Source organism: Paraphaeosphaeria sporulosa (genome assembly GCF_001642045.1).
Source record: "Paraphaeosphaeria sporulosa strain AP3s5-JAC2a unplaced genomic scaffold CC84scaffold_5, whole genome shotgun sequence".
NCBI lineage: Eukaryota > Fungi > Ascomycota > Dothideomycetes > Pleosporales > Didymosphaeriaceae > Paraphaeosphaeria > Paraphaeosphaeria sporulosa.
This window is the reverse complement of record NW_017253364.1, coordinates 2,720,986-2,740,530: the sequence shown is the minus strand read 5'-3', so window position 1 is coordinate 2,740,530 and position 19,545 is coordinate 2,720,986. Positions and strand designations below refer to the sequence as shown.

At 52.7% G+C, this 19,545-nt stretch overlaps 6 protein-coding genes across 6 annotated transcripts; 3 read left to right on the top strand and 3 right to left on the bottom strand.

Moving 5' to 3' along the window:
• Positions 1–89: 89 nt before the first annotated feature.
• On the top strand, positions 90–2,825 carry CC84DRAFT_1217612 (AP-1 complex subunit gamma-1; the record flags this gene model as incomplete). Its single annotated transcript, XM_018182913.1, has 5 exons — positions 90–99; positions 152–275; positions 328–516; positions 566–2,678; positions 2,730–2,825. 5 exons carry the CDS (start codon positions 90–92, stop codon positions 2,823–2,825), a joined length of 2,532 nt encoding a protein of 843 aa, XP_018036750.1.
• Positions 2,826–3,907: 1,082 nt separating this feature from the next.
• Positions 3,908–9,594, top strand: CC84DRAFT_1120272 (P-loop containing nucleoside triphosphate hydrolase protein). Its single transcript, XM_018175574.1, has 15 exons — positions 3,908–4,609; positions 4,668–5,190; positions 5,234–5,469; positions 5,516–5,795; positions 5,847–6,080; positions 6,131–6,702; positions 6,758–6,931; positions 6,983–7,145; positions 7,197–7,544; positions 7,591–7,714; positions 7,772–7,843; positions 7,891–7,941; positions 7,992–8,056; positions 8,102–9,182; positions 9,232–9,594. The coding sequence occupies exons 1-15, from the start codon at positions 4,388–4,390 to the stop codon at positions 9,503–9,505; spliced, it is 4,419 nt and encodes a 1,472-aa protein (XP_018036749.1). The 5' UTR covers positions 3,908–4,387; the 3' UTR covers positions 9,506–9,594.
• Positions 9,595–11,085: 1,491 nt separating this feature from the next.
• On the top strand, positions 11,086–12,719 carry CC84DRAFT_1164658 (putative oxidoreductase). The gene is made up of 2 exons (XM_018178533.1): positions 11,086–11,860; positions 11,912–12,719. The coding sequence occupies exons 1-2, from the start codon at positions 11,242–11,244 to the stop codon at positions 12,454–12,456; spliced, it is 1,164 nt and encodes a 387-aa protein (XP_018036748.1). The 5' UTR covers positions 11,086–11,241; the 3' UTR covers positions 12,457–12,719.
• Positions 12,720–12,869: 150 nt separating this feature from the next.
• Positions 12,870–15,701, bottom strand: CC84DRAFT_1259584 (glutaminase A; the record flags this gene model as incomplete). The annotated part of the gene is made up of 4 exons (XM_018184924.1): positions 12,870–13,794; positions 13,843–15,263; positions 15,316–15,431; positions 15,525–15,701. 4 exons carry the CDS (start codon positions 15,699–15,701, stop codon positions 13,043–13,045), a joined length of 2,466 nt encoding a protein of 821 aa, XP_018036747.1. The 3' UTR covers positions 12,870–13,042.
• A 117-nt stretch (positions 15,702–15,818) lies between these two features.
• On the bottom strand, positions 15,819–17,398 carry CC84DRAFT_1259583 (uncharacterized protein; the record flags this gene model as incomplete). The annotated part of the gene is made up of 2 exons (XM_018184923.1): positions 15,819–16,793; positions 16,845–17,398. 2 exons carry the CDS (start codon positions 17,396–17,398, stop codon positions 16,043–16,045), a joined length of 1,305 nt encoding a protein of 434 aa, XP_018036746.1. The 3' UTR covers positions 15,819–16,042.
• A 386-nt stretch (positions 17,399–17,784) lies between these two features.
• CC84DRAFT_1196426 (dynactin-like protein Arp1 p62 subunit RO2) lies at positions 17,785–19,539 on the bottom strand (the record flags this gene model as incomplete). The annotated part of the gene is made up of 1 exon (XM_018181461.1): positions 17,785–19,539. Exon 1 carries the CDS (start codon positions 19,483–19,485, stop codon positions 17,785–17,787), a length of 1,701 nt encoding a protein of 566 aa, XP_018036745.1. The 5' UTR covers positions 19,486–19,539.
• Between the last annotated feature and the right edge of the window lie 6 nt (positions 19,540–19,545).

The window sequence follows — 19,545 nt, the reverse complement described above, 5'->3', positions numbered from 1 at the left end:
ACGTTGGAGCAGCCCCGCCCCGAGCTCCGCCGCGCCGCAACTGGTGATTCTCGACATTCCGCCCAGGTGGGGTCCGCGAGACCACCACAATGACTTCGTGTATGCCTACCTCTGTGCCCCCGGTATGGACTCGACGCTGAGATGTGACTAGTGAAGCAATTCATCCGCAATGTGCGCGCAGCAAAGACCATCGCCGACGAGCGGGCTGTGGTCCAGAAGGAGAGCGCTGCCATCAGGGCCAGCTTTAGGGAGGAAAGCCACGATTCAGGCGTGAGGTGTGTACCCTCCGCGTCTTGGTCGAGGGGACACCTGCTCACCACAACCCAGGCGAAACAACGTCGCGAAGCTCCTGTACCTCTTCACATTGGGCGAGCGCACGCATTTCGGACAGATAGAATGTCTGAAGCTGCTGGCATCCCCCCGCTTCGCCGACAAGCGGCTGGGTTATCTGGGCACCATGCTGCTGCTGGATGAGAACCAAGAAGTCTTGACGCTCGTGACAAACTCGCTCCAGAAGTACGTGCGCAGTCTCGCAAGTTCAACATCATCGCTAACGGCTGCCTAGCGACTTGAACCATCCCAACCAGTATGTCGTCGGCCTCGCATTGTGCACCCTCGGCAACATTGCCTCTGTCGAGATGGCGCGAGACCTGTTCCCCCAAGTCGAGACCATCCTATCCAGCGCGAACCCGTACATACGACGGAAAGCCGCCATCTGCGCAATGAGGATATGCCGCAAGGTGCCCGAGCTACAGGAACACTTTTTGGAGAAGGCAAAGCTTCTGCTTCAGGACCGGAATCATGGGGTTTTGATCTGCGGCTTGAACTTTGTCATAAGCCTTTGCGAAGCAGACGAGGCCGAGGACGATGAGAACGGCATCAGGGACATATTCCGCCCGGTAGTGCCAAGCATGGTCAAGATTTTGAAAGGATTATCGGCGTCTGGATATGCCCCAGAGCACGACGTGCAGGGCATCACGGATCCATTCTTACAATGCAAGATTCTAGAACTGCTCCGCGTCCTGGGCCGAGGCGACAACGGGGTCAGCGAACAAATCAACGATATCCTAGCGCAGGTCGCGACCAACACCGAATCGTCCAAGAACGTCGGGAATTCCATCTTGTATGAAGCTGTGCTCACAATCCTGGACATCGAAGCGGATTCTGGTCTCCGTGTGCTTGGCGTCAACATCCTTGGTAAATTCTTGTCTAACCGGGACAACAACATTCGATACGTTGCTCTCAATACTCTCATCAAAGTCGTTGCCGTGGAGCCAAATGCCGTGCAACGCCACCGGAACACGATTCTCGACTGTTTGCGAGACCCCGATATCTCCATCCGGAGGAGAGCTTTGGACCTCAGTTTTACGCTAATCAACGAGAGCAACGTTCGCGTTTTGATCCGTGAGCTCCTTGCGTTCCTGGAAGTTGCCGATAACGAGTTCAAGCCTGTGATGACAAGCCAGATTGGCATTGCTGCGGACCGTTTCGCCCCAAACAAGAGATGGCATGTAGATACAATGCTTCGTGTACTGAAGCTTGCTGGTAACTACGTGAAGGAGCAAATTCTGTCCTCTTTCGTCCGTCTCATTGCGACAACACCGGATCTCCAGACATACTCTGTCCAAAAGCTTTACGCCGCACTAAAGGACGATATCACGCAGGAGGGTCTGACCCTCGCAGGCGCATGGGTCATCGGCGAATATGGTGATGCTTTATTAAGAGGTGGACAGTACGAAGAGGAAGAGCTTGTTAAAGAGGTCAAAGAGTCTGACATCGTTGATCTTTTCGAGACAATACTGAGCAGCAGCTATGCCGGACTCATCTCTACCCAGTATATCATCACAGCTTCAATCAAGCTCACAACCCGGCTGAACGAGCCCGCACAGGTGGAGCGATTGAGGAGGTTATTGCAAAGATTTGGCACCAACCTGGATATTGAGATCCAGCAACGTGCTGTCGAGTACCTCAACCTTTTTGGTGTCGACCAAATTCGGAGAGGTGTTCTCGAAAAGATGCCCCCTCCCGAAATTCGTGAGGAACAACGAGTGCTTGGAGAAGCGACTAAGAAGCGGCAGTCGAAGGTTCTGAAAAAGAAGCCGGCTCAGGCTGCGACCGAAGACCTTCTCCTCGACCTCATGGGCGATTCTGGAGTGTCTGGGGATGTCAACGGTAATGGGTCGCAGGCTCAAAGCGCCGACTTGCTTGCAGATATCCTTGGCGGAGGCGGCCCATCCACTTCGTCACCTGGCCCTCAGACAACCTCACCGCCTCCTTCTAATGTCGCCAACATTATGGATCTCTTCAACTCGGGCCCTTCGAGCTCTCCAGCGCCTGCGCAATCACGACCGCCACCCGCATCATCTTCATTAGACATACTCGGCGGCATGTCGTCTCCACCACCACAAAGCTCAACCCCTGCCGCAGCAGGGCCACCAGCACATACTGCCTATAACAAGAACGACCTACACGTCACTTTCCAGCTGAAGCGCGACGCGACTGCTGTGCAGCTCCTTGCTCGTTTCCGAAACGTGGGCACCTTCAGCCACCTATCCGGAGTTAGCTTGCAAGCTGCCGTGCCCAAGAGTCAGAAGCTTCAGTTACAACCCATCAGCTCGGGTGAGCTGGACGCTGGCCAGGAAGCTACACAGCAGATGAGAGTAACCGCCGTCAATGGGGTAAGTTTCCATGTCAACAAAGGTTTTGCACCATTACTAACGGCCTTACAGACTGCACCTGCACGGTTACGACTGAGGCTGAAGATCGGATACTCAGCTGGCGGCGCACCGGTGACGGAGCAAGTGGACTGGTCTGAGCCCACCTAGGCGCGAACACTGGACTGTTGAGAGTATTCGTAACGTAGGATAGGGTATAGAGTAAACCATATCTTGTTCAAAGCACAAATATACCATGGAGTAATTGCCACGCCCTGCTCTTGCGCAGATTCTTCTTTGTTCTTTATCTTCTATACATATGGCTCCGCGATTGAGAGGAGCCCTTTCCACCTTTCGCGGTCAGTTCCCATAATCCCCCCTAGCTTCTGCCGACAGACATTCCACGCACGTCGCCCCCCAAATCTACCGGACACTAAGTGCATTGCAGCGTCCATGGCGTTTGCAATGCTACAAGAAAGAACAGAATACCCAATGTACGAGGCACAATGAGCCATATTGCGTCGTACGCCTCTTCGCCGCAGTCCCACCTCGCAACTTCACTTCCTACCAAAAGTACAAAATGCGTACATCCGTAATTGCAAAACCATCAAAGGAAAATGAGGACCAGTTGGAGTCGACCCCCAACAACAATCATGCCCTACGACAGCGAAAAGACACCCAGCTTCCGCCCATTCCAGACATGGCATTTTGCATCTGGAGAACTGTGTCTCTTTCTCACTACAACCCCATACCCTTCCCAAATCACCTCCTGCCTCAGTGCTAATCTCAATCAGGTCTACGCGCGTCCCTCACGCGCCGACGAGCTGGAGAAGATGTACGCCGAGACTACGCGCCTCGCACAGTATGAGAAGGGGATAATCTACTATTGATTGGGAAGGGATGGTGAGAATCCGACGGTGCTTCATTTCTATAAGAGGTATGTATGATTCTCTGTATTTCTGGAAAGAAAGCAGGTTGGCTGATTTTTTCTAATTTTTTTTTTTTGGAAAGGTATAGAGGAAAGAAAGCGTTTGAGGAGCATCATCGGACGCCGGTTGTGGAGAAGTTGCTAGCGGAGAAGATGTTCAGGAGGGTGGTGGCGAGGTTTGTGAGGCCGATTTTGGCGAGCGAGGGGGAGGGAAGTGATGGGAGAAATTGGACTGGAGTAAGATACCGCCATACCTCTGATCCCCCTTATCTACACGACGATACAGTAAAGAATCTTGATCATTGTACACATGAGGCCTTTTCAACATCGTGATGCCAAGAATGTCCGTTAGCCTTCATCTGGAGCTCGTAAAGTCTTATTTGCTAGAGTTTTATCATGTCGTAAAGGTCCACCACGTCAACTGGATTGTTGAAGTTCGTGCCGCTAAGGATCAGGTCATGCTCACTTCTAGTTCCCGCGTAGGTCTCGCTTGATCCGCCTGGGGAAAGTGGGTGATCACCACTACTTGCACTACCGAAGAAGCTGTTGCTATCACGGCCACGGATGCGCTTCTTTCTGCCTGGTGACATACTCCGTACTGAATGGGAAAGGTGTACGAGGTGAATATTGCTACTTGGCCCTGACGACTGCTCATTCAAGGCTCGGTTATGGATGACCTACCACTTTGAGCTAGCGTGTTGTTGTGGCCCCTTATCTATTTATACCCAACGGCACATATCAGCATCCCTACGACGCGTGACCTTGTGGGGATCACAACGTCGAACGTGCTTTTGTTGTAGCGACGATGAACGACAGCAGCGAGTGCCTTCTTTCTGCAGATGCTGCATTCGGTCCTTCCGTGCAAGCGCCGTGCCGTGATGGCTTCGACTTCACGTTCACATTTGAGCAATACTTCTTCACAGTCGCGCCCTGCGCGCTGTTGCTCATATTGAGTGTACCGAGATTATATTCCCTGAGTCGCTCGAAACCAAAGGTGGATGGGAAAGCCCTCAAAGTGGCAAAATTGGTAAGAGCGTCTTGCGTTTGTCGCGCTTGCTGCGTGTTTCCTGACGGATGATGTGCAGACGGCGATTCTTGCGCTATCATGCCTGCAACTAGCTACTCTGGTACTCTGGGCAACTGACACTCAATTGCGAGCTCGCACTCCAGCATTGGTCGGCTCGGCCTTCGCCTTCATCGCATTTCTTTTGTCGTGCCCGCTATCGTACCTAGAGCACACTCGTGCCATTCGTCCTTCAGCCCTCCTTAACATTTATTTGTTCGTTACTCTGTTCTTCGATGCCGCAGTGCTTCGGACTTTATGGCTGATGCCATCTCTTGCTTCCTCGATTTGTGAGATCTACACTGCTTTGTTCGCCATCAAAGTCGCCTTGATGTTTTTGGAGGCGCAGGAGAAAGCGAAATATGACGATGCGAAAGAGATTAATCCCGAGGCTTTCAGTGGCATTTACAGCCAAGGCCTGTTTTGGTGGCTGAACAAGCTCATCTGGGCGGGCGCAAAGCACCTTTTGAGTCCAGCAGATTTGTACTCTGTCAGCTCGGACATGACCTCCGAGGTCCTAGGTTCGAATTTGTGGGATCGATGGAGTTCCGGCAAGTTAACGATCTAGCATGTATCAACCACCACAAGCTGACAATGAACAAGACATCAAGAGCGGCAATCCAAAGCTAGTCTGTGTAGTCTTTAGCGCCCTCAAATGGCAGATCATGGCGCCTGTTCTACCTAGATTGGCGCAGGTTGCTTTCACGCTTTGCCAGCCAGTTCTTCTGCGTCGTCTCTTGAAATACTTAGCCGATGATGAACAGAATCCAAATATCGGCTATGGACTCATCGGAGCGTATGGAGTGGTCTACATTGGGATGGCCGTATGTTCGACCTCCTTCTCGGCTAAACCTTGCTTATGACGCGCAGATCACTAATGCTCTTTACTGGCATCACCAACTCCGTTTTCTCGTTATGCTACGAGGATCAATGATCACTACAGTCTTCAGAAAAGCTACGGACCTCAGTCTAGGACAATTCGATCCTGCAGAGTCGGTCACCTTGATGAGTACAGATGTGGAGAGAGTCAACAGAGGCTTGCTAGATATGCATGATTTCTGGGCCAATATAGTCCAAGTTGCCGTCGCAACATGGTTGATCAAAGTTGAACTTGGAGTCGCAGCTGTCGCTCCAATTGCAGTTGCTCTAGGTACGGAGTATTCTTTAGACTACCAGTCAACTTCCACTAAACAATGAAAAGCCACCCTTGGAGTCACCATGTGGCTTTCAAGCTTCACAACAAAGTTCCAGATGGCCTGGCTGGGGAAAATCCAGGGACGAATTGGACTTGCTTCCTCTGTTCTCTCATCGATGAAGATCATCAAGATCTTAGGCTTGTCTACTAAAGTAGGCCGGAAGCTTGAGCAAGCCCGTATCGATGAAATTCAGACTGCCGGGAAGTTCCGACTGATTAGCGTTCTTTCCGCTAGCATGGGTACGTTTACTCGGCGACTACCGCCACGAACTGATACTGACCATGTCTAGCTAACGTGCCTATGCTGATTTCGCCTGTCATCACCTTCGTGATCTTCATTGCTACTGCGAAGGCACATCATACCACACTCGATCCATCCAAGCTCTTCACGTCACTCTCTCTTCTTATCCTTCTTTCGGAGCCTCTCTTTGGGCTATTCGCCGGACTCATAGACTTGATGTCAGCAATCGGATGCTTTGCCCGTATTGAGAAGTATCTCTTGACTCCGTCTCGGTCGGAGCACAGAAACTTCACGACTGTAGGAGAGAGGTCTTCTGACTCCTCGGAAAGAGCTTTGACCCCGATAGCCTCCAAAGCCTCCAACGGAGCTAATGAAGCCATGGATAACGCAATGGTACGAATTCGGAATGGGAATTTCGGCTGGAAAGTCGACGGCGAGCCAACACTTCGAGATATCAACATGACTATAGCGAAGAACCAATTGATCGCCATTGTTGGCCCTGTGGGAAGTGGAAAATCGACCCTCCTCAAAGCGATACTCGGAGAAACTCCGTACTACGAGGGAGACATGCACGTATCAAATCCTAACATCGCATGGTGCGAGCAAGAATCTTGGCTCATAGTAAGTTCTCGGTAACCCTGGTTCGCTGAAAGACTGACGAAGTTTTCCTTCACAGAACGGTACAGTACAACGAAACATCATTGGCTTCTCCAGCTTCGATGTCACACTGTACAACGAGATCATCTGGTGCTGCGATCTTCACTCAGACTTGGTTGCGCTCCCCAAAGGTGATCAGACCAAGATCGGTAGCAAAGGGTTATCTCTAAGTGGTGGGCAAAGGCAGCGCATTGTAAGTTACTAATAGTCGAGGGAATGAGAAGCATTCTGCTGACTCACTCAGGCCATTGCGAGAGCACTTTACTCTGGTAGAGACTTCTTCATATTCGATGACATATTCAGCATGTTGGACATGAGCACACAGAACAAAATCTTCTCCCGGGTCCTTGGGCCTAATGGGTTGATGCGGAAACGTAGAGCGACTGCCGTACTGGCAACACATGCAGGTACAGTCAACACAGATTGATCCGAAGTATATATGCTGAATGTGCAATTAGAGAGATTTCTTCGTTACGCCGACCATATCATCGTCCTTTCTAGCAAAGGTACGATATCCGAGCAAGGATCTTTCGCTGATCTCTCAAAGGCAGGCGGCTACGTAGCTCCTAGTGCGAAAGTCAACTCTAGCGAGTCCTCTGTGAACACTGTGTCAGGCGACGCCGATCCAAAAGTCGATTTTGCATCATCCGACGCAACTGTAGCCGACGACACGGCTCCTCTCGACAAGGCTCGTCAAATCGGTGACTTTAAAGTGTATCGCTACTACTTCTCATTCTTGAGCTGGAAAATAGGTTTCATGTTCCTGGTTCTACAAGTCTCTTACGCTTTTCTCAACACTTTCCCAAGTAAGTGGATCAACTGCTTGTCATAACCGGCTCTAATGATGCACAGCTGTTTGGTTGAAGTGGTGGACCGATGCGAATGATCAGAGCACTCATGACAGGAGTGCATTGTACGTCGGAGTATACGCAGCTTTTCAAATTTCGGCCCTTGTGGCCTCAGCTTCTGTTACATGGTGAATAGTACCCGCTACAGCGTCTGTACCATCGCGTGCTGACCATATCTTTAACAGGTGGTCTTTCAACGTCATGGCCGTTCAAACTGGGCTCAAATTACACGACATTGTAGTCAAGACAGTCATGGCGTACGTGTCTTCAGCGGGAGCGAAGTGTACGTTCTAACGACTTTCAGGGCCCCTCTCACCTTCTTCAGCACAACTGATAGTGGAGATACACTTACCAGGTATGTTCGATCAAAGTTCTCTTCCAGTACATACGATAATGTTGGATCAGGTTCAGCCAAGACTTTCAGCTACTGGACATGTCGTTGCCTCTAGCTTTGATGGTAGTAGTCACAAGTAAGGATCCCTTCTGATATCACATTCGCATACTGACCTTGGCAGACGCGCTCATATGTATGGCCCAAATTGCTCTTATCGCCACAGCATCCGCTTGGATAAGCCTCAGCTTCCCTTTCCTCTTCGCAGTTTTTTATTTCGTCCAGAAATACTACCTTCGTACGTCGCGCCAAATGCGACTCCTTGACATCGAACAGAAGGCGCCTCTATACACACAGTTTGGAGAGACTCTAGAAGGACTCGCTACCATACGAGCGTACTCGTGGACCCAACATACGATCGAACATAGCAACAAGCTGGTGGACAACAGCCAGAAACCATACTACCTGATGTATGCGATCCAACGATGGCTCTCGCTTGTGTTAGACCTTATTATTGCCGCACTGGCCACTTTGGTCGTTGGTATTGCCATAGCCCTCCGGGATGCTATTTCGCCTGGCTTCACTGGCGTCTCTCTCACACAGCTTATATCATTTTCATCGTATCTAAAGCTGATGATAATGTTCTGGACGCAGATGGAAACCTCGATTGGCGCTGTGGCACGCATAAAACGGTTCGGCGAGCAAACGGCCAGCGAACACGACTCTGATGTGCAGGACCCACCGCAAGACTGGCCGAGTCGTGGGGAGGTATCCATCACCGATGTTACCGCAAAATACGCACCAGACAAGGACGCCACTGCGCTATCGAACATTTCGTTGACAATTAGACCAGGCGAAAAGATTGGCATTGTAGGCCGCACGGGCTCGGGGAAGTCTTCGCTTATTCTCACGCTGTTCCGCATGCTGGATGTCTCGTCCGGCAGCATCACCATTGATGGTCTCGATATATCCACACTCAAGCCTGAAGGTGTACGACGGCAGATTGTCGGCGTCACCGAGGCTCCATTCATCATGCCAGGTACGGTGAAAGAGAATCTCGATCCCTACGCGGAAGCCAACGACGAGAGTCTCACTTCTGCATTGAAGAAAGTCGGATTATGGGACACGGTAGAGAGCATTGGGGGCCTCGAGGCCGACACGGAAGCCCTGAAACTGAGCGTTGGTCAACGACAGCTGTTCAACATAGCGGGGGCCTTGGTCAGGAAGGCAGGAAAGATTCTGATTATGGATGAGGCTACGAGCAGGTATATGAAACTTCACGTCGTGGGTAGACGTTTGGCTGACCGGGTGTAGTATCGATGAGGCAACCGATAAGATCGTGCAACGCGCTATCCGTGAGGAATTCAAGGACCGTACGGTTATCTACGTCGCGCATCGTCTCGATGCTATCCTCGACTTTGACCGTGTGGCGGTCATGGACAAGGGGTCTCTTGCGGAGATCGACGAGCCGAAGAAGCTTTTAGCGAGAGAAACAATGTTCAGGGCGCTGTATAATGCTAGTTCAAAGGGTAACAGAGTTGCTAGTGAGGGAGATGGAATCGATATTGATCAAATAAAAACGCATTAGAGAGTGGGTTGAAGAACTAGGCGGGCTATTCTTCTCTTCTGAATGCAATGGGTGGTGATTATGGAGCTAATGGGAGGGTTGGTACATATCTAGATATTAAAATAGACTGCAGATATTTGTTGTGATAGGGGCCCAGCGGTAGCTACTGCACTCACCAGAATAAAGGAGAGGCATTCCAATTTGGCCACCAGCTAGCTGTCTGTCATATGGCGTTTGGGCGGGGTGAGGCTCCAGACCAAGTGCAAGCAAACCCACAAAAAGTCAAAAAATTGGGTACGCCAGGAATCGAAACTGGGTTTCTCCGAGAAATGAAGGTGCTGGTTCCGCCGTGTAGGTATCCTGGTGGACCCCGAGTGGATCAACCCCAAGACATGAACCCGGCTCAGTATGTACTACGAATGTAGCATCATCAGACATACGCATCCTACTGGGTTACGAGCGAACCCGTACCATTTCAGAGCGCTTGACCACTAGGCTATGCGTCCTCTCATATTGAGAGGCGATAAGACGATGAGGGCGTATGGAGTATAAATACGCATAGCTTTTGAGCAGGTTGGTGCCTGGAAGGATCAGTCGAGACTTTGAGAGCTGGGGTAGGTGAGAGTAAATTCTGAAGATGGCTTTGTCCCGATGAAGTTGAGTGTACGAGTGTTGGATCAGCTTCCTGACCGGTGACGCTTATATAAACTAACTAGTTGGTGTCACCTGCCATATTAACTAGTAATGCCTTCCAACATGTTTCGCACGAGGCAATTGCAGCACGTGTAGGCTACGCGTCTTGGATGTGGCGGGCTGGTGCTGCTGAGTTGGCTATTCAAACCACAACGCGTCTGAGTTTTCTATGCAATACAATAAATGAACACTTGAAGTATGCCTAAAGGTCTATCCATTTGCAGAATGGTGGGTGTATGATCACTTGGTGAGGGACTGAGTCACGGGCCTAGTCATACCATCGGTCCACATTCGTAATTTTTCCAATCATTGATGGTACGCAATGAAAATCAACCAAATATTACTTCGGCTGTATCGTGTTGTTTATCGATCAGTCAAGAGCTACAAAACGGAGGGACTATGCGTGAATGGGTGGGTACATAGCGGTGAATTACAAATCAGGTTCGCAAACCCAGATATCGGTTCCCATAGCTACAATATGATAGGAGCATCCAACAAGTTTCAAGGTCAACAGGGATCCCTAATAAGACGAAATCCCGAGCTGGTATTTGGTCAATCGATGAAATAATTCATCCGCACGCGGGTGTTGGGTTGAGGATGGGCCTCGTCGTCGATACTTGAATAGAAGTGCGGTAGAAGCTAAACGCTGGTGTCCTAGAATGACATGAAATAAATTAACCAAGTCTTACCGCTCATGCGTGACATAATGGTGTGTTTCATAACAACAAACCTACCTACGAAGCTACATACGACTTGGCTGCTTCCGAATCGGATGATGGTTGTGTGTCCAATTGTACGCGCGCCATGCTGCAATTCGCGCAAAGGCGTGCTTACGCATTACAAATCCACCATCTAACATCACTATAACAAGGCCAGCATTGCAGCCCGAATAGCAACACTCGCGCTCTACCAGCTTCAGGGTCCAGCTTTGTAGATTAATTGCATTCAACTTGCCTCGCTGCGTTCACACCCAGCACTTCTGTGCATCCCATCAAATATCCCAGCATCGACCACTTGCACCCCATCTCACAGCTCCAAGCATTAAACCCCATAAAGACTTCACCATGGCATCCGCCCCCACCCCCCTCCGCACAGCCCTCATCGGCCTCTCCTCCAGCGCAACCACTTCCTGGGCCTCAGCCGCCCACCTCCCGGGCCTCCTCTCTCCGACAGGCCGCTCTAAGCTCCCCATCACTGCGCTCCTCAACAGCAGCGTCAGCGCCGCCCAATCTGCCATTCAAGTCTACAAGCTCGCCCCAGACACGAAAGCCTACGGCTCTCCCGAGGACCTCGCCAACGACCCGGACGTCGACCTCGTGATCTGCAACACGCGGGTGGACACGCACTTCGCGACGATCCTCCCGAGCGTGCGGAAGGGGAAGGATGTTTTTGTTGAGTGGCCGATTGCGGCGGGGCCGAAGGAAGTGGAGACGTTGGTGAGGGAGGCGCGGGAGAGTGGGAGTAGGGTTGCGGTGGGGCTGCAGCGACGATGGGCGCCGCCGGCGGTGAAGCTGAGGGAAGTTATTAGGGATGGGTTGGGAGGGAAGACGTTAGGGAAGATATTGAGCGTGGACGTGAGGGCCTTTGGGGGGACGATTGACAGAGATGTTGTGCCGGAAGGGTTGGCGTATTTTCTCGACCGGAAAGTGGGCGGGAATGTGGTTGTGATTGGGAATGGACATTGTGAGTCTTCATGTATCTGGTGTAGGCGAGAGAAGGGCTAATTTGGTATAGTGCTCGACACCGTGCTCTCTGTGGTGGGCGACCTGGAATCAAGCTCAGTCCACTCACAGCTCCAGCTCCAGCGCCCCAATGTTCGCGTGCGCGACCCTTCCACCAACAAGATCATCAAAACGATCCGATCGGACGTCCCAGACTTGATATCTCTGCACGGCACATTGCAGTCCTCCTCAGCAACCTTCTCGTACCTCTTCCGCCGCGGCCAGCCCTTCCCCGGCACACCTGCTCTAACCTGGACCATCAACCTCGAGTACGGCGAAATCCGCCTTGTGTCACCCTCAGGCCTCAGCCTGGAGCTGGGAGAGCCTGCCACCATCCACGTGCACTGGTTCGACAGCAATGAAGTGGAGGAGGTCAAGTGGGAGTGGGATGCAGAACAAGCTACGTTGCCGCCTTCAGCGAGGAACGTGATTTCTACGCTCGTTGCGTTTGCTGATCGCAAGGCGCCTGGAGATGGGTGGGTAAGCCTCGAGGACGCGGCGAATCGGGCGAGGCTGATTGAAGGGTTTTTGGCTGAGTGGGAGAAGAGCCAGAAGTGATAGGTTTCAGACAGCTTTGTGGAGGGTGATATTCAGGATGCTCAATTCCCATTGGCATCAGTCTTTCAAAGCTGAAATAATACTCGATTGGCTACCTGCATCTTCCCATAACCATCTCTGTATCTTACCTCCCCCACCTTCCTTCTCTTCACAAGACACATAGACATCCTTGTGCATATATAATCCTCGACACACCCAATCGTTCATGGAACACAGGGCGCGGGGTCTAGTGGTAAGACGCTCTGAACAACGCTGTCCCCGTCAAGAAATTCCTCCCACATACTTTCGGGTTAATTCCCGCTACGCGCCGGTCAGGTGCTTCCCTCGGCGCGCGCCCCGCTTCCGCTTCAGAGAGACTCAGGTTCAATTCCTAGCGCGCTCATCTTGTTGGTCTCTGCTTATTTTTGCCCAATCTAAGGGCTATAGCCTACCTAAGGAAATGTGCGGAAAGTATTGCACTGCATATGTGTAGTCAGAGTTGCAGTATGGAGGACAATTTAATCAGGCCATACTCCTTTCCAGTTTCTTGGACTTGAAATAGCGTGTGTTGTATTTCATTACCAGTCTAAGCATCCCCCTTTCCATTTCAGAGCTCATCCACATCCACCACCTCAAACTCCTTCCTACTCCCCTTACAAGCCCTCTCCAGCGCCAAAAATGCAAAATGCCCACCAACAACCGGTCTCGCAAAGAAATACGGATCCGGGAAACCCCCCTCCCCCTCAGTATTATATAGATCCGAGAACGGCCTGTCCGTAACCGTCTCATTGACCCACTTGGCCACCTTTTCCAAGATAGCCTTCCGGACATCGGACGAGGCGACGGCCGCGGCGTAGAACTCCCAGTCGGACTTGGCGTACAGGTGGCGGCTGTCGAGGGGGAGCCCGTACTTTTGCAGGGAGTAAGAGTACCAGATGGATTGGTTTGTGTAGATTTCGTGGGGGATAAAATCTTTGGCCTTGTCAGAGTGGAGATCAGGGTGGGGAGAGAGTGGCTGCTGGCTGTCGTGCGATGCCGCTACAAAAGATGCTGGATTTTCGGAAGAGGCATTGTTGGTGATGGAGGGATGGAAGCAAAGCAAAGCGTCGGAGTAGAGTGAATACAGCGTGGTCCAGCTGCCGTACCAGTCGTACGCTAACTTTGCATGAGACCCATCGACTGAGATACCCCGTGTGCGCCAGTGATCAAGGTACTCATCCGATATTTTCCGGTGTTCGTCTGCGTCGCCGGTGCGACCGAGTAGGGTGGCAAGCTCGCTGAAAGCTTTGATGCCAATGATACCTTTTAGGGCGAGGTTGGTCTGGAGTGGTAGCCAGCCGGCGAAGTCGTCGGTGCACACTATCGATTACAATGAGTCAGGATGATCAGAAGAGAGACTTGACTTACACTGATTGCCGGGCTCTTTGGCAAACTCCACAAGATAGCCCGTCCACTGCTTCCAGAGTGTGTAGCTTCTTTCCAGCCACTTCTTCGCCTGCTTGATGCCCCTATCTCCGCCGCCCCAAGAGCTGTCGATATAGTCGATGCCGTCTTGAGTGCCCAGGTTCGTCAACAAAAATCGGTGATCGTTTCGATCATCAACGTTGTCTCTGCTTCCAACTGTGGACCATATTGACTGCGCGACCTCATCTGACTTGTACACTAGTGATTTCACCAAGGCCAGTCCCATGATGAGCATGTCGCCACACTCCTCAACAGGCATATACTCGTCCCGCCCATCAGCATGCCCAGTCAAGTTCGGGAAGTGTGATCCAAGGTCGTGCATTGAGTACTTGTTCGGATACAAGTTCTTCAACTGATGCTCCAACAATGGCTCAAGTAAGTAAGCAGCCCATCTCGGATTCGTATACAGGAAGAACGGGAACGCTGGAAAGATGACGTCAACAGTTTGAGAGTTTCCATTGGAAGAGATTTCCTTCAGGAAGAGCAGCGGGTCGTCAGGCGTACCAGAGAAGCTCGTCGCACCTAGCGTTTGGCGAGCCGACAGGGCGACTATGTCGACATACGTATCCGAGCCGGAGGCATATGCGTCGATGCGGAGCTGTTCGGAGTAGTTGGCAGCCAACGTCTGCGCTTTGGGGAAGTCGAGGTAATGGAAGCTCAAGAGATCCTGTTCGGAGTGAAAATAGGACTTCCATAGCGGCAACATGCGCGTGAGGCCCCGCGCCGAAGCAAATTGGGTGACCTCGTCTTGGACATGAGATATGGTAAACAGGATGCTGTCACTTCCTGCCCCGTGGAACTTGGCTAGCTCAAACGACTTGGAGAAGGCGAAGACCGGTTCGTCCTGGTTGATTGCTCGCGGGAAGTCCGGATCGATTTCATTCTGCAGCGTTCCGGTCCTCGCAAACCGCTGTCGAAGCTTTTCGGAGGGTCCGCTCTCGTGTCGCACATTCTCAGGTGCCGTTAAGTGCAGTTGTCCCCATTCTGCTTGGTCTTTCTCTTCGGCGAAGACTACTTGCTCCTTTCGCTGTACTGTCCAGGTCTTCAATCCTTCGAGGGCACCAGTCGCTTTCTGTTGCGACAAGGTCCACTCGATCTGGCTATCCGGGAATCCGCTAACCCACTGTCCATTGACATCTATGTATATGTTTACATCGAAGCTTCCCTCCACATACACCGTAATGTATGCCGCCGGAAGCGCCTGCCTCAGCGTCGACGTGGGCGTAACAGGCGAGAGGAAGGAAAGCGTGATATTAAGGTCCTCGGCACCGGAGAGGCCAGATAGAGCGGGTAGCGCATACGTGAGATTAGTCGTAGAGGCGTCGTATTGTGCGCCTCTGAACTCCGGGTACGAAATGCTATATCTGTCGCCGTACCGTAAGCCATGAGACTCTGTCACCAGGAAAGGAAGCATACCCCTTCTCGCGCGCAACATAATCCCGTTCGTTCGAGTTCAGAGAGTCTTGTGGTCGGCCAAGCAGCGGAAACACTTCGTGCGTGTCCGGAATATGTGCGAGGACGCTGAAGCCGAGCTGTGTGGCATCTAGTCAGCATGAATAGCACGATCGAACAGACAGAGGAGCTGTTACCCATCCTCGATACATTCAGCTCAGAACCTAGCGTACCTCAGTACCATGCCAAAACATAGGCCATTTCTTCCAGGGTTCCTCTCTTGCATTGCCCAGCCACGTGCTCAGATACGGGTTGCGTACGATCAATGGCAGTACTGGCGGCGTTAGGGATGATGCAGTCGCGACTGTTGCGGCGCTTGCCAGCAGCGCGGCGGGAATGGCGACGTGCATACTGTGCGCCGGAAAATTGGCAAAGAACGCAGAAAGATGGGAAGGATGGAACGATATATACAGGCAATTGCTATCGCGGGCCTGCGAATGTCACGTTCATGTGAGCTACAACACAGCGTTGTTACGGCGTGACGCGCGTAGCTAGAGCTATGAGACGACATGGGGAGCTACTGTGGAGCCCCAGACGTCTGGTGCGGGGTGGGACGGCCGACCAACCAGCGCTGCGTGCCTTGCAGACAACCTCCAACCCTGGCATTTCGTCCATAAACACCATCTTCATCAGTCCACGATCGGAATAAACACACCAGGGCCTCCCTCACAGATACCTTCCGCATCAGCTCCTAACGAACGCCTCGTGAATCGTTTCTCGATGCAGTTCTACTACCATCATCGCTCGACGGTGTCGCTCGACGCCGCCACGCGCCCGCCACCGCATTGAACCACCCAGTAGGCGTCAGTAGACTCTTAGTACTGCGGCTGAACGTGGGCGTGGAAATGGTCTTCCTGAGTGACTGCACTGGACTAGGTGTCTTCCTCTCCCACTCGTCGATCGGGTAGACGGGATGAGGCTGGTAGCTAGTATCTGCAGCTGGATCGCGCTTCTGCGGCAGCGTTTGCAATGCTCGTTGCGATGGCTGAGGTGGATTGAAGATGTAGGCAGGTGGGACTGATAGACGGTAGTCTGAGGGCGTCCGACCGCGGCCGACACGGGAAGGTGCTGCGTCACGCTCATCGTGGTCTTTGCTGGATCCACCGCCGCGGATTCTTGGACTCTCTGTTGAAATGTACGTCTTGTGTGGGCTTCTGGGAGGGTCACCTGCTCCGTCGTGCCTCGCATAGATGTCCATACCGTTCTCATCTCCTGCTTCGCCGCTCTGTTTGTTATTTGTACTGCACGGCTCGATTACTGACAGTTCGTCTGACTCACTGTCTTTAATAACATCGTCTTCTGATAGGCCCATCCCGAGGATCTGCTCCCGTGTGCGGTAGTAGTAACGAAACGTCGCATACGGCTTGTCCACTGGATCCACTAAAGCGAACTTGTAGAACCGCTTCGGATGGCCCGAGCCCGCAATTCCAGCGTTAACAAGACTGCCCTCGTCAGTTTTACACCTCAAGCCTAAACTCAGCACGCAGACTCACCTGATCCCTTTCTCATCCCTCCCATGCTCCGTCTCCCGATACAGCTCCAACTCCCTCTCCACCCTCTTCCTCCCCAGCGCCCGATGCACTCTCACCTCCAAACACCTCCCCTCATCAAAGCATTCCTTCACCCCACCTTCATCCCCACCCCCCTTCGGAAAACACAAAATCCTCTTCTCGACCCTATTCCTTCCGCTCTCATCCTCCACCTCAAATAGCGCAAACATCGTCTTCCCTTTCCACCCCTCCTCTCTCCCGGTACTCCAGCTCACCACATGCTTGCCATTGGCGAACAGCTTGAACAGGAAGTGTTGGTCCGCGGGGACAGGTGGGAATACCTCGTACGAGAGCCAGAACTGGGAAGCGGGGAAAGCGCGGATGTAGACGCTGCAGGTAGAGGTGGCGGCGTCGTCGAAGGGCGGGGTGGACGCGGAGACGGGAACGGGGATGTTGCGGGATGCGTAGAAAGAGCGCGGGCGGGGGATGTATTCGGGGAAGGTTTCGATATCAAACTGGGAATGTAGTTTGAGGCTGATGCTGCGGTAGACAGGCATAGCGTGACGATAGGTTTTGACGTAGAAGAGTAAATTAGAGTCGAGTTCCGGGAGGGCGTGGGATTTGCGAGGCGCTGAGTGGAGTGGAAACAAGGCAGGCGCGTGCTTGCCGTGCCTGCTGCGTTCGTCGGGATTTGCAGCTTCACCTGGTTCCCATCTGCCCGGCGTTGAACGAGTGACACCAGCAAGTTGGAACTAATAGTTCATACAGCAAGATCTCAGAAGAACGGGCGCCATACATTCGATCACTCTGCTTGGGTCAAGACAGGGTATCAACCTTTAGCGCGGCCCGTGAGTGCGGCATTTCACTGCGAGAGAATGTCCAGAAAACGAAATGCAGCGCTGAAGTGGAAACGGGGTATCTTAAATTCAAACACTCATACATCTCAACCCTTGATCCTACCCACACCCACCACCGTCCAAAATGCCTCCTCCCTCCGCTCCTTCTCACCCTTGCTGCCCCGCGAATCACCCAGTCCCCTCTCATCCGCACCGGCATCTGTCTCATATTCGATCCTCACGAAGATCGGAATCTCCAATACATCCTCGTCCTCTTCCAGCTCATCTCGCCCGTCAGAGCTGACAGCATTTGTGAACCCGGGTACGATTTCGACAGCGACGCTCGTCCAGTTGCGGCCGCGGTCCCAGATCTTGCCGGCTTCGATCTGGGGCGCTTGGTCCGTGATCGAGCCACGCTTTATGGGTGAGAGGGAGGAAGAGAGAGCGTCGTCCCAGATGTCTGTGTTTGCACCGACATCGAACTGCGGACACAGGATGGTGACACGCGACTGGACACGACCCGGCGTAGTACTGGGTGTTGCTAGTGTGACTTTGATGGGGTCGAAGAGCGGGTTGCTGATATGCAGGAGAAAATGCGACGGCATGCCGGGTTTGAGCGCATTGTAATCGAAGGCGTCAGCTGTGCGACTGGCAACGGCGGCGGGGGGCATTGCGTTTAGGGCACGGATGCTGAGGCGAGGAATATGGTTGAGTGCCAGAAGCTTGATTTTGTAGCGGGTCGAAGTTATCTTTGACTCGGGCTTCGTGAGGATCTGGCGACAGGAACGGCAACGCTTGGAACGCTTGGTGCAGAGAAGCGTTGCGAGTGGGCGTAATTCATCTACAAAGCGCACATTTGGGTTGATCTGGGCATGTTTCTGCGCGGGCGACAGGGTGACACCCCAGCCTTCCTTCTTGATGCGTTCAATTGCTGCGGCGTCATTGGCGGGGTCGTGTATCGTGAGACCTTCGAGTGAACTGGCGACTTCACGCATGGCGCTTGGCTTGTTGCGCTTGTTCTTCTTGGAGCCAGTAGTAGAATACAGGTTCATGATGCGAGAGTAGGCTGAAGGGGATGAGAAGTTGATGTCGTGCGAGGAGAAGGGATTCGATGGCGTCTGAGCGTCGACCTGGGACTTGTAAAAGGCCGTGAGGTTGGAGAACAGGTCGTCGTGGCTGGGCGGACCATCTGCTCGATCTGCGTCGGTGTTGGTGGATTCAGTCGACGGCGACAGTAGGTCCCTACTCTTTCTTCCCTCGATCTCCTTCCTACGCTCTCGCTCTTTGTCGCGCTCCTTATTGGTCGGGATGTGCTTGCCCCCATTTCCAATCCTCGCCAGCTGGGCTGCAATCCCCTGGCCCTTCTCAAACTCAATGCCGATCTCGAGGGTGCTCCAGCGGCAGTATTGGCACTCCAAGATGAACGGAGGGGCGCTCTCGCCCGTCATGTCGAGCGAGAAGGTCTGCATGGGCGACGTGCATAGCGGGCAGCTGAAGCAACTCCTGGTGCATCTGTTCCCATCGCTCTTGACCACGGAGCTGGGGACCTCGAAGAGGCAGCTGGGGCAGTACCAATTGAGGGTTTCCTCGATGATGCAGCGGGGGCACCGGATCTGCTGACAGTCCTCGCAGTACAGCAGGTGCTCGAGCGGGTACAGCGAGTAGTTTGCGCGCGGGCTGCGGGGGTCGAAGGTGCGTTCGTCCTCTTCGGCTTCCTGCAGCAGCTGCGAGGCGCGCTTCGTGGAGCTTGTATTGTTGCTGTCGTAGCAATCGCAGGCGTAGTACGTGTACGGGAATGTCTGCGCCATGTTGGCTGTGCAGGGTCGAAGGGCAATCTTGTATGGCCTCGCGGCCAAGCTGCGTCTAGT